General features: G+C 40.4%; 1 protein-coding gene across 2 annotated transcripts in view; it reads right to left on the bottom strand.

Annotated features, from left to right (window-relative positions):
• Positions 1 to 14578, bottom strand: part of RAB10 (RAB10, member RAS oncogene family) — a 114317-nt gene that overhangs the window by 15807 nt on the left and 83932 nt on the right. For both annotated transcript variants that reach the window (XM_017876863.1, XM_017876864.1), the window contains one exon: positions 10771 to 10909. In XM_017876863.1, coding sequence (XP_017732352.1) covers positions 10771 to 10909 — 139 coding nt within the window. The remainder of the gene's footprint in view (positions 1 to 10770; positions 10910 to 14578) is intronic.

Here is a 14578-nt window from a genome sequence, read left to right as displayed (position 1 = left end):
TTTTTTTGAGACGGAGTCTCGCTCTGTCGCCCAGGCTGGAGTACAGTGGCACGATCTTGGCTCACTGCAAGCTCCGCCACCCGGGTTCACGCCATTCTCCTGTCTCAGCCTACCAAGTAGCTGGGACTATAGGCGCCCACCACTACGCCTGGTTAGTTTTTTGTATTTTCAGTAGAGATGGGGCTTCACCGGGTTAGCCAGAATGGTCTTGATCTCCTGACCTCATGATCAGCCTGCCTCAGCCTCCCAAAGTGCTGGGATTACAGGCGTGAGGCAACGCACTGGGCCTACAAGTATGCCTTTCTTACAGCAATCCTGTACCTACATAAAAGCTGCATTTTCAACACAAGATAAAAGGTGTTCTGTAAAAGTGCAAGGTTTCACACCTACTGCTGTGGCTGCAGTGATGGCTTCACAAATTTTCTTTTATTTAAAATGGTCCTTATGCTGGATTAATTTATTTTGAAATAACGGGCATCCACAGCTGCAGACCTCATTCTACAGTACATATTAAGCAATTCAACTTTTTCTTGTAATGTAATGACTTTTCTGTTTCTCAGGAGTGCTTCTGGCATCACTAGTGGCACTCTGTATAGGTCTGATGGTGTTATTCAAGGTTTACAGTATTGCACTAGACACGATGAAAACACGCAAGAACCACAAAAGATCACTTTTGATTGCAGTATGGGATTTACTGGAGACACAAACTGTTCACTGGGAGATAATCCGCATCACATGGTGTTTTAAGCAGACACTTGGAAACATACTAGCTCACCAAAATAGCAACTGGAGGTGGCTACAAAATTATCACAGTAGTATAGTATGTATTACAGTTATTTTTATGCAGTTATGATTTAATACTGCATCTCTGTTTACATTTCTCTTGACTGCAAAAGGTGCCATGTATGGGCTCTGTTTTGTGTGTTTGAGTGTTGATAAATTTAAACTTTTAATAATAGATCTGTGTATAGTTTATGGTAGTAATAAAATAGACTAGTATCTACATATACTTTATATATTCACAATATACTTAACTTTTTCTTAATCTCCCCCACTGCCGCCAATATTTCTAGGTTATATGGCTTGTCTGTGAGTTTTTCAAATTGTTGCAAGTCTCTAAAATTTTTTCCAAAATATTTGTTTTTAAAAATCTGTTTATAGAGCTGGGTGTGGTGGCACACACTTGTAATCCCAGCTTCTTGGGAGGCTGAGGAGGAAGAATCACTTGACCCCCTGGAGTTTGAAACCAGCCTGGGCAACACTGTGAGTCCCCATCTCTTTAAACAAAAATATCCATGTGTAAGTGGACCTGCAGTTCAAGGGTCAATGACAGTTTAAAAGGGGGTAGACAAAGGTGGGATTAGGGAGAAAACAACTCTTTTGTTGCGGGGAAGATACCCTTAGTAGAATCACAAGCTTAACAAAGAAAAATTATGCCGAGTGTGGTGGCTCACACCTGTAATCCCAGCACTTTGGGAGGCTGAGGCGGGTGGATCACATGAGGTCAGGAGTTCGAGACCAGCCTGGCCAACATGGCAAATCCCTGTCTCTACTAAAATTACTAAAATTAGCCAGGTGTGGTGGTGCACGTCTGTAATCTCAGCTACTTGGGAGGTGAGGCAGGACAATCACTTGAACCCAGGAGGTGGAGGTTGCAGTGAGCTGAGATCACGCCACTGCACTCCAGCCTGGGCGACACAGTGAGACTCCATCTCGGGGGGAAAAAAAAATTATAATATACTGTAAAGAAACTTGCTGGCCGGGTGCAGTGGCTCACGCCTGTAATCCCAGCACTTTGGGAGGCCAAGGTGGGCAGATCACGAGGTCAGTAGATCGAGACCATCCTGGCTAACACGGTGAAACCCCATCTCTACTAAAATACAAAAAATTAGCCGGGCGTGGTGGCGGGTGCCTGTAGTCCCAGCTACTCAGGAGGCTGAGGCAGGAGAATGGCGTGAACCCGGAAGGCGGAGCTTGCAGTGAGCAAAGATCACGCCACTGCACTCCAGCCTGGGCAACAGAGCGAGACTCCATCTCAAGAAAAAAAAACAAAACTCCGTATTTAGGGATTCCGTGGTCTTACCTGAATTTAGTGCCTCTTAATTTATGTTACTGCTAAAACAAAGGCAACCTGGCAAATATCCAGTAATAAGCAGCAATATACCAGGTGCTCCTAAAATCCTGCCATGTGCTAAGAGTCAGTAAGAGGCATTCTGATCTCAGAATCTAAGGATGGACTTCAGGGATATCATCAATTTCAAGGAGCACATATAAAACTTTGAAAGTTGTGTAAGTACATCGTTCTGGTAAGATTCTAATTTCTCAAAGGGGTTCATGATCCCAAAAAAGTACAGAAGCATGGTTTTAAAAGGCTCCCAACTACTAAATGGACAAATTATCACAGTGACCTGTAATAATCTACCCACATCCTAATCACTACCAGACACTGCAAGTTACCAGAGACACTACCATGAACCTCCACTCAAAGAGAAGACAAATTATCTGTAGCTTTAGAAGCCACTCTTCTACTAAGAACACCTGTAAGTTACGTGTAAGCAGGCCGATGGAAGGATGCCGAAGCCAATAAATAAATGACCAATGAAGTACAAAAAAAGGAAAATTACCTTATATATAAATTTATAAGTGTTAAGGTATTTTCAGCCTGTTTTTAAAAAAAGCTTTAGCAATGTGACCACCAATTTACAACCTACTACACCTCCACGCCAACTCACATCAGCATTCTGGGACTAGTGAGGAAATAGGTATAATTCTTTATACATGTGTGGCATTTCAGAGCATAAATATGATTCTCCTGGGCTCAGGTGATCCTCCCACCTCAGCCTAAAAAATAGCTGGGACTACAGGTATTCACTGCCATACCCGGCTTTAAAAAAAACTTTTTTAGTAGAGATGAGGTCTTGCTATGTTGCTCAGGCTGGTCTCGAACTCCTAAGCTCAAGCAATCCTCCCACCTAAGACTCCCGAAGTGCTGGGATTACAGGTGTGAGCCACCGTGCACGGCCCTATACACACCTTCACACCTAAGATCATGCTTACTTGGATGATCTTACTAACAATAAGAAGCAAGCATTATGAGGTTAAACACTTCACTGCTGAGCCAGGGGACCACTAAAACAGCACTCAGAATACACAGAACTTCTCTCATACATTTTCTTATACCAACATGCACATTAATCTTTTTTCAGTCAGATACACATTGTGTTTACAACCACTTAAGGCAAAAACACCCAAAGAAAGATTGGTAGTTGCACCACACAGACATACCCATAAAGAGACGTATTTATGCAGGAGGACATATATCTCTATCTACTTGAATTACACATGCAGACTGCAACTAGCTTAAAATATGGTTAATTTTCCCAAGGTACTAACACAGAGAGGTGCATTTAGACCAAGGTTTCTCAACTTCGGCCATACAGACATTTTGGGTCCGCATTCTTCTTGTACCCAAGTTGTGATAACCAAAAATATCTCCACAAATTGACAAATATAAAACTGTCCTTGACTGAGAATCCCAGATTTAGAGATCACTGTCTATCATTAAATAGAAACAACAAATACTTTAAAAGAATGTTAAAGTTTAGTAATAATGAAACCATTCAGAAACCAATATATGTTTCACAAATAAAAGCCTCAAAGTTGTTCTGATATTTGACTAGTAACATGAGAACCTGTTAATTTTTTTTTTCCTTTTTCCTTTTTTTATTTAAAAGCACTAATTTGCCCAGGAGGTCTGGGCTATAGTGGGCTGTGTTCACACTACTGTACTCCAGCCTGGGAAACAGTGAAAACCGGTCTCAAAAAAAAGGGGAGGAGGGGACATTACTTTGTAAAAATTGGAGCTAAAAGAACATCTTTTTGGCCGGGTGTGGTGGCTCACGCCTGTAATCCCAGCACTTTGGGAGCCTGAGGAGGACGGATCATGAGGTTAGGAGTTCGAGACTGGCCTGACCAACATGGTGAAACCCCGTCTCTACTACAAACACAAAAATTAGGCAGGTGTGGTGGCACATGCCTGTAATCCCAGCTACTCAGGAGGCTGAGGCAGGAGAACCACTTGAATCTGGGAAATGGAGTTTGTGCAGTGAGCTGAGATTGTGCCACTGCATTCCAGCCTGGGTGACAGAACAAGACTCTGTCTCAAAAAAAAGAACATCTTTTTATATCTATTAGAGAAATAATCTGAGACTTGGGTTTCCTAAGGATTTGTCCTTCCTAAGCTATCTGGTCCAAAGTACCTTTCTCTAAATACCCCTATAGCCAAGGTAGTTATGTTCCCCAGCTACCCAAAGTAAATTAAGATATATGATCTGTCTTTAATTGGAATCCACTGCACTTTTTGTATCAGTCCCATCCTTCTCTGGGTAACTTCTCATCTCCTCAGGTTTCAGTTTAAAGTCGCTCCTCTCACCTCCCAGGCTATGTTAGGTACTTATTTTATTTACATGTTAACAACTTTGTACTTTCTCTTTTTTTTTTGAGACCGGAGTCTTGCTCTGTTGCCCAGGCTGGAGTGCAGTGGCACCATCTTGGCTCACTGCAAGCTCCGCTTCCTGGGTTCACGCCATTCTCCTGCCCCAGCCTCCCGAGTAGCTGGGACTACAGGCGCCCACCACCACGACCGGCTAATTTTTTGTATTTTTAGTAGAGACGGGGTTTCACGGCGTTAGCCAGGATGTTCTCAATCTCCTGATCTCGTGATCCGCCCGCCTCAGCCTCCCAAAGTGCTGGGATTACAAGCACGAGCCACCGCAGCTGGCCCTTCCCAACTCTTAACACTAAATAGGGGGTCATTAATGTTGTTCATGCTGTATGTCCAGTCTAGTTCTAAAACACTGATCCCAAGAGTTGTCCCTTGATGTAAAGTTTCACCTCAACAAGTTTCAAAACCTTCATATTATAACTCCCCTTCTTGGACATTTGCAACACACTAAAGCATACAAAATTGCATAATAAAATACCTATTTAACTTATTCATCCATAGAACATCATATGCCAAATACTACTACTAAAAAGTAGAACACGCTTCAGAAAACACCGATTTAAGAGTATATAAGCAAGGTCATGTTACTAAAAAACGTCAGGAGCAGGATTCTAACTATTGTGACTTCTTATCTCTATTCCAAGGAACAGAAAACTTGTATTTGTCTCCTTCTGCTAAAGAAATACAAACAGTAGCACAGTGGCACACACCTGAAGTCCCAGCTAACTCAGGAGGCTTAGACGGAAAGACTGCTTGAGGCCAGGAATTTGAGACCAGCCTCCTGGGCAACACAGCAAGACCCTCTCTCTTAAAAAAAAGAAAAATAAATAAAAGACAAGACAGAAAGAAAGAAAAAAAAGAAAAGAAAAGAAAAAGAAATACAATCTCCTCAGTATCCATGGGGAATGGCTGATTGGTTCCAGGACCCTAGTTCCTTTATCAAAAATCCACGCACACTCAAGTACTGCAGCCAGCCCTGTGAAACAGACATATATACAAAGAAGGACCCACACCACCCTATATTATATGTGAATGTCAAAATTCGTATTTTCAATCTGCCTTTGGTTGAAAAAAATGTATATTAAGTGGACCTGTGAGTCAGGCATGGTGGCACATGTAGTCCTAGCTACTAGGAAGGCTGAGATGGGAGAATTACTGGAGCTCAGGGTTTCAAGACCAGCCTGGGCAACATGGTGAGACACATATCTCAAAAATATTTTTTAATTAAAAAATAATAACAACCGGCGGGGCGCAGTGGCTCACGCCTGTAATCCCAGCACTCTGGGAGGCCGAGACAGGTGGATCACAAAGTCAGGAGTTTAAGACCAACCACCCTGACCAACATGGTGAAACCCCGTCTCTACTAAAAAATACAAAAAAAAACTAGCCGGGAGTGGCGGCACGCGTCTGTAGTCCCAGCTACTCAGGAGGCTAAGGCAGAATAATCACTTAAACCAGGGAGGCGGAGGTTGCAGTGAGCCACGTTCATGCCACTGAGCTCCAGCCTGGGTGACAGAGTGAAACTCCGTCTCAAAGTAATAACAACCCTACCTGTGTAGTTCAAACCCACATTGTTCAAGGGTCAACTGTAATTGTAAGGCAAGGTGTTAAAGCTCAACTCAGTTTTTAAAAAAATAACAGTTTTATTGAGTTTGTAATTCACGTATCATAAAATTCACCCTGTAAAAATATACAATTCAGTGTTTTTTAGTTATTTACGAGGCAGTTCTACTATCACCACTACTAACTTTAGAATATTTTTATCATTCCCCTATAAACCTGTACTCATAGCAATCACTCTTCTCTCCAAACATCACGCCCAGCCCCTGGCAATCATGAATCTACTTTCTGTCTCTATGTTTTTGTCAATTTGGGGCATTTCATTTAAAGGGAATCATGTAAGACCTTTTATGTCTGGCTTCTTTCATAATGTTTTCAAGGTGCACCCACATTGTACCATGTATCAGTACTTCATGCCTTTTAATGGCTGAGTGATACTCCATTATATGAATGTACACATTTATCCATCAGTTGATGGATGTTTGGGTTGTTTCTATTTTTTTTTGGCTATTGTGAATAATGCTGCTATAAATACTTGTGTACACCTTTTGTGGATATATATTGTTAATTCTCTTGGGTAAATACCTAGGAAGAGAATTGTTGGTGATAAGGTAACTGTATGTTTAACATTTTGAGAACTGCCAAAATATCTTCCAAACCAGCTGCATCATTCTACAGTTCTACCAGCAATATATGAGGGTTACAATTTCTCTACATCTTTGTCAACACTTGTTAGAGTCTGCCCTCCTTTCTTCCATTCTGTGGGTTGGCTTTTTACTTTCTAAATGGTAGAACCGTCAAAGCACAAAGGTTTTAAATTTGATGTAGCCCAATTTATCCATTTCTTTTCTTTTGCCACTTCATGGCTTTGGATCTTACATGTCGGTTCATGATTCTTTTTTTTTGGGGGGGGGACAGAGTCTCACTCTGTCGCCCAGGCTGGAATGTAGTAGTGCAATCATGGTTCACTGCAGCCTCAACCTCCTTGGGCTCAAGAGATCCCACCTCAGTCTCCCAGGTAGCTGGAACTACAGGTGCATGCCACCATACCCGGCTAATTTTTTTTTTTGTATATTTTTGTAGAGATGGGGTTTCACCATGTTGCCCAGGCTGGTCTCAAACTCCTGGGCTCCAGCAACCCACCCCACCTTGGCCTCCCAAAGCGTTGGGATTACAGATGGGGTCACCGTGCCCAATCTTCATGATCCATTTTGAGTTAACTTTTCTGTATGGTATGAAGTAGGTGTCTAACTTTCATTCTTCCACACAAGGATAGCCAGTTTCCCCGGAACCATTTGTTGGAAAGACTATTCTTTTGCCCACTGAATTGTCCAGGCATCTTGTTAAAAGTCAACTGACCATATATGCAAGAGTTTATTTTTAGACTCTCAATACTATTCAATTAATCTTTATGACTATCCTTATGTCAGTATCACAATGTCTTGATTACTGTGGCTTGGTGGTTAAGTTTTAAAACCAGAAAGTGTAAGTCTTACAACTTTGTACTTCCTTTTGGCTACTCTGGGTCCCTTGCCTGTCTATATTAGTTTTAGGGTCAATTTGTCAATTTCCACAGGGGGAATTTTAAAAAAAGCAATTGGGATTTTGATAAGGATTGCACTGAATCTGTAGATCACTTTGGGTAGTAATGCCATCTTAATATTGTCTTCCAATTCACAACTACAGGCTATCTAATTGTTTAGATCTTTAATTTCTTTCAACAATATTTTGCGGTTTTCTGTGTACAAGTCTTATACTCTTTTGGTTAAATTTACTCCTAAGTAATTTTTCCCTTTTGATATTATTACAAATGGAATTTTATTATCAATGTAATTTTTAGGTTATTGCTAGTGTACAGAAATAAAGCTGATTTTTGTATCTTGATCTCATTTCTTGTAACCTTGTTGAACTCATTTATTAGTTCTAAGAGTTTTCTGGGTATATGTTTGTGGGTTTTTAAGGATTTTCTATATAAAATATTCTACCATTTATAAATAGTTGTTTCATTCTGGATGGCTCTTTTCTTTTTTTCTTTTTTTTTTTTTTTTTAGCTCTGGCTGGAATCTCAGCATAATGTTGAACAGAAATGGCCAGAGCAGATATTCTTGCCATGTTCTTGATCTTAGGGGACAGGTATGATAATAGCTGGTATTTTTATAGATGTCACTTACAGGATTAAGGAAGTTCTTTGCTATTCCTAGTTTGTTGACTTTTTTTTGAGACAGAGTCTTGCTCTGTTGCTCAGGCTGAAGCGCAATGGCACGATCTCGGCTTACTGCAATCTCCACCTCCTGGGTTCAAGCGATTCTCCTGCCTCAGCCTTCTGAGTAGCTGGGATTACAGGCGTTTGCCATCACACCTGGCTGATTTTTATATTTTTAGTAGAGATGAGGTTTCACCATGTTGGCCAGGCTGGTCTCGAACTCCTTACCTCAGGTGATCCACTCACCTCGGCCTCCCAAAGTGCTGGGATTTACAGGCATGAGCCACTGCGCCCAGCCGAATGCTTTAATCATAAAAGAATGCTGGATTTTGTCAAATGCTTTTTCTGTGTGAACTGAGATAATTGTATAGTTTTATCCTTTATTGATATGGTATATTACATTGACAGGTTTTGACCCTGGCATTCCTGGGTAAAGTTCCTCTTTATCATGTTATATAATCCTTTAATATGTCAGAGAAACAAGATTTTTTCTTTTTTTTTGAGACGGAGTTGCATTCTGCTGCCCAAGATGGAGTGCAGTGGTGCAATCTTGGCTCACTGCAGCCTCCTCCGCCTCCTGGGTTCAAGTGATTCTCCTGCCTTGGCCTGCTAAGTTGCTGAGACTCTCCAGGTGACCACGATCATGCCCAGCTAATTTTTTTGGGTTTTTCATAGAGACAGGGTTTCACCATGTCGACCAGACTGGTTTCAAACTCCTGACCTCAGGTGATCCGCCTGCCTTGGCCTCCCAGAGTGCTGGGATTACAGGCATAAGCCACCACACCCGGCCAAGATCTGTGTATCTTTAATTATTAAAAAATAATAAGCTTCTCCTAAAGATTTATTGTAGCAACAAAAAAGTGGCTATGAGCCCTTAGGATTGCTACCCTTAGGGGTATTATCTTGGGTCTAATACTGGTTTAAGACTTGGTCTTTGTGTATCTGCCAAAACTTGCTTCAAAGAGTTACTCTCAATGAAACTCAAAGCCTAGAAGGTAGCAATAAGGCATGAAAAACAACTCTTAACAAGAAGCCACCTATGCTGTAGCAAAGAAATAGACATGCTTTGATACGCAACTTTAACTTATAAAAAGTGACATCAGGCTGGGCGCGGTGGTTCACACCTGCAATCCTAGCACTTCAGAAGGCCAAGGTGGGCAGATCACTTGAGGCCAGGAGTTCAAGACCAGCCTGGCCAACATGGCGAGACCACTATCTCTACTACAAATACAAAAATTAGCCGGGTGTGGTGGTACATATCTGTAATTCCAGCTACTCAAGACACTGAGACACAAGAATCACTTGAACCCAGAAAGCAGAGATTGCAGAGAGCCAAGATCGTGCCACTGCACTCCAGTCTGGGTGATGAAGTGAGACTCCATCTCAAAAAAACCCAAAATAGGCCGGGCGCGGCGGCTCAAGCCTATAATCCCAGCACTTTGGGAGGCTGAGACGGGCAGATCACAAGGTCAGGAGATCGAGACCATCCTGGCTAACACGGTGAAACCCCGTCTCTACTAAAAATATACAAAAAACTAGCTGGGTGTGGTGGCAGGTACCTGTAGTTCCAGCTACTTGGGAGGCTGAGGCAGGAGAATGGTGTAAACACGGGAGGTGGAGCTTGCAGTGAGCTGAGATCCGGCCACTGCACTCCAGCCTGGGCGATAGAGTGAGACTCTGTCTCAAAAAAAAAAAAAAAAAACCCAAAACACAGAAAAAACCCAACATTTTCACATGCAATGGAACTATTTTCTTAGGTTTTTACTGTAGTAGCATTCCATATATTTCAAAATGCCTAGAAGCAATATTATATTTCTGTAACATGAAGAATAAAGTTTTTAAAAATTACTACTGGATATTTCATTCATTCATTCAATACAAATTTATTAAGAAAAAATTCATTTCCAGAAAGTCATTGTAAAACCACTGGTAGCTTCTATTTGGGGTCATCTTATAAGATGGCTATATAGAGTTCTGGAGTCACTTGCTAATTGTCTTGAATGGGGCTCTAGATAGACTGCCCAAAACTTAAGAAAACGTAGGCAAATAACAACATTAACTTTTTTTTTTTGAGACGGAGTCTCACTCTGTTGCCCAGGCTGGAGTGCAGTGGCGTGATCTTGGTTCACTGTAACGTCTACCTCCCGGGTTCAAGAGATTCTCCTGCCTTGGCTTCTCGAGTAGCTGGGACGACAGGCACGTGCCACCATGCTCAGCTAATTTTTGTAATTTTTAGTAGTGACAGGGTTTTACTATGTTGGCCAGGCTGGTCTTGAGCTCCTGACTTCAGGTGATCCTCCCGCCTCAGCCTCCCAAAGTGCTGGGATTACAGGCATGAAGCCACCATGTCCGGCCAACATTAACTTTTAGAAAATAGAAATACTTCAGTAATAATTACTTCAACAGTACATTATATCTTGAAGATCAACCGGAATATTTATTCTTCCTAACCAAGCACACAAATGTGTGTTCATGAAGGGTTTATACAATTTCTAGGTCTTACCTCATCTATGTTTCTAAGCCATTTGCTGATGTTTTCAAAACTTTTACCATTGGTGATGTCATATACTAGCATGATACCCATTGCGCCTCTGTAGTAGGAGGTTGTGATGGTGTGAAATCGCTCCTGGCCTGCTGTATCCCTGAAATAAACAGCCAACAATTTCTATTAAGCATTTTGATATTACTATGTTTCACATAAAGGACAAAACAAGAATAAAATAGTTTTTCCTAAGTATATATAAAAACTTTTTAGTTGAAGGGAATTAATAACCTACTCATACTGGATGAAAATCTAAAAGGCAAAACAGTAGGAAGTGACACATAAAACTCAAGGTTATTGAACACTAGCGAACACCAGAAAAACTCTTTTCATTTTGTTTAATAATTTAGTTCCATAATGTAACATAAAAGCAGTTATGAACACTAGCGAACACCAGAAAAACTCTTTTCATTTTGTTTAATAATTTAGTTCCATAATGTAACATAAAAGCAGTTATGAACACTAGCGAACACCAGAAAAACTCTTTTCATTTTGTTTAATAATTTAGTTCCATAATGTAACATAAAAGCAGTTATGAACACTAGCGAACACCAGAAAAACTCTTTTCATTTTGTTTAATAATTTAGTTCCATAATGTAACATAAAAGCAGTTATGAACACTAGCGAACACCAGAAAAACTCTTTTCATTTTGTTTAATAATTTAGTTCCATAATGTAACATAAAAGCAGTTATGAACACTAGCGAACACCAGAAAAACTCTTTTCATTTTGTTTAATAATTTAGTTCCATAATGTAACATAAAAGCAGTTATGAACACTAGCGAACACCAGAAAAACTCTTTTCATTTTGTTTAATAATTTAGTTCCATAATGTAACATAAAAGCAGTTATGAACACTAGCGAACACCAGAAAAACTCTTTTCATTTTGTTTAATAATTTAGTTCCATAATGTAACATAAAAGCAGTTATGAACACTAGCGAACACCAGAAAAACTNCACTAGCGAACACCAGAAAACTCTTTTCATTTTGTTTAATAATTTAGTTCCATAATGTAACATAAAAGCAGTTAGGATTTTTAGAACATTAGAGAAGTATACCATAGTATAGTCACATTTACATTTAGAATCATTAACCAAAAGTTGTAAAGATAACCTCACTTATAAATAAGATAGCAATGTAAATAGTAGTATTTTCCATTATTTAATGCTTAAAGCCAAAGGTGTAAGATATATTTTGCTCCTGTAGCTATGCCCTCTCATTTGTATCATTATTTTGCTCTTTTATGGATCATCTCATCAGCGTACGAACATGTTTTAGTACCTTTTTTTAAAAAAGCAAAAATAAGGTCAGGCGCAGTGGCTCACGCTTGTAATCCCAGCACTTTGGGAGGCTGAGGCGGGCAGATCACTTAAGGTCAGGAGTTCAAGAACAGCCTGGCCAACAAGGCGAAACTCCATCTGTACTAAAAATACAAAAATTAGCCAGGCATGGTGGCTGTAATCCCACCTACTCGGGAGGCTGAGGTAAGAGAACTGCTTGAACCCGGGAGGTGCAGGTTGCAGTGAGCCGAGACGGTGCCACTGCACTCCAGCTTGGGTGACAGAGTGAGACTCTGTCTCAAAAAAAATAAATAAATAAAATAAAGCAAAAAACCCCAATCTCAACCTTACATCTCTCCAACTATCCCTGTTCCTCTTTTGAGCTAATATTTTTTAAACTTTTATTTTGAAATAATTATAGCCTTACAGGAAGTTACCAAACTGCAGAGAGGTCCTGGGTGCCTTTCACCCAGCTTTTCCTAATGATAACATCTTATATAACTGCAGCATAATACCAAAACCAGAAAACAGACACTAGATACAATCTACAGATCTTATTAATATTTCAGTTTTTTTTTACATGCACTTATTTGTGTGTGTATATATAATTCTCTACGATTTATTACATGTACAGATTTGTGTAACTACCACAATAAACAAGATAAAAAACTATTACATCACCTCTTTACTCTCCATAGTCCCTAAACTCTGATCAATAATCTGTTTTCTATGTTTATATTTTTTTCATTTCCAGAATGTTACATAAGTGGAATTATGTAGTATGCTACCTTTTGAAATTGGCATTTGACACTTCTTTTACCATAATGCTCTTGAGGTCCTCTCCAAGTTTTTGCACGTAATCCTGGTCTGTCCCATTCCATTGCTGAGTAGCATTCTATGGAATGTATGTACCACAATTTGTTTAATCATTCACCCATGGAAGGACATTCAGGGTTGTTTCCAGTTTTTGGCTATAACAAAGTTCTAAAAATATTCATTTATAGGTTTCTATGTGGACATAACTTTTCATTTCTTTGAAATAAATGCCCAGGAATGTTATTTATGGGTAATATGGTAAGTGTGTAAGAAACTGGCCAACTTTTTCCAGAGTGGCTCTATCACTTGACATTTGCACTAGCAACATATAAAAGATCCAGTTTCTCTGTATCCTCACCAGCATTTGATGCTGTCACTATTTTTTATTTCTGTAGTTCTAAGAGGGCATATAGCATTATTTCATCATCACATTAATTTGTGTTTCCCTGTGGCTAAGATGGTGAACGTTTTTTCATGTGTTTATTTGCCATTAACACATGCTGTTCTGTGAAATGTCTGGTTTTTTTTGTTTTTTTTTTTGTTTTTTTTTTTTTGGTCCATTGTCTAATTGGATTGTTAGTTTTTTGTTTTGGGTTTTGTTTTTTTTTTTTTTTGAGATGGAGTTTTGATCTTGCTGCCCAGGCTGCAATGGTGCAGTCTTGGCTCACTCCAGCCTCTGCCTCCTGGGTTCAAGTGATTCTCGTGCTTCAGCTGGGATTACAGGCGCCCACCACCACGCCCAGCCAATTGTTATATTTTTAGTAGAGATGGGGTTTCACCATGTTGGCCAGGCTCGTGTCGAACTCCTGACCTCAGGTGATCAGCCCTCCTCAGCCTCCCAAAGTGCTGAGATTACAGGAGTGAGCCACTGCGCCTGGCCTGGATTGTCAGTTTTTTGTCTTTTTACTGTTGACTTTTGAAAGTTCTTTTTAGACAGAAGTCCTTTGTCAGATACATTGGCTTGTAAATATTTTCTCCAAGTCTGTAGCTAGTCTTTTCAGTCCCTTGACAGGGTATCTCGTAGAAAGGAAGCTTTTAATTTTCTGAAAGTCTAATTAATTTACTGATTTTTTTTCTTTTACAGATCATGTGTTTAGTGTTATGTCTAAGAATTCTTCACCTAGTCTTGTTTTTTGTTGAAACAGGGTCGCTCTGTCGCCCAGGCTGGAGTATAGTGGCATGATCTCAGCTCACTGCAACCTCCGCCTCCCAGGTTCGAGAGATTCTCCTACCTCAGCCTCTGAAATAGCTGAGATTACAGGCATGTGATGTGCCACCACATCCGGCTAGTTTTTATATTTTTAGTAGAGACGGGGTTTCGCCATGTTGGCCAGGCTGGTCTTGAACTCCTGGCCTCAGATGATCTGCCCACCTCAGCCTCCCAAAGTGCTGGGGTTACAGGCATGAGCCAACGCACCCAGGCTCTTCACCTAGTCTTATGTTCCAAAGATTTTCTCCCATATTTTCTTCTAAAAGCCTTATGGGTTTTTTTCTTTTTTTGAGACAGAGTCTTGCTCTGTCAACCAGGCTGGAGTGCAGTGGTGTGATCTTGGCTCATTGCAACCTCTGCCTTTCGGGTTCAAGAGATTCTCCTGCCTCAGCCTCCCAAAGAGCTGGGACTATAGGTGTACACCACCACACTGGAAAATTTTGGTTTTTTTTTTTTTTTTT

This window comes from Rhinopithecus bieti, unplaced genomic scaffold (assembly GCF_001698545.2).
Source record: "Rhinopithecus bieti isolate Rb0 unplaced genomic scaffold, ASM169854v2 scaffold_7681, whole genome shotgun sequence".
Taxonomy (NCBI): Eukaryota; Metazoa; Chordata; class Mammalia; order Primates; family Cercopithecidae; genus Rhinopithecus; species Rhinopithecus bieti.
Note: the sequence above shows the minus strand (reverse complement) of the source record. Positions and strands in the feature narration are given on the sequence as shown.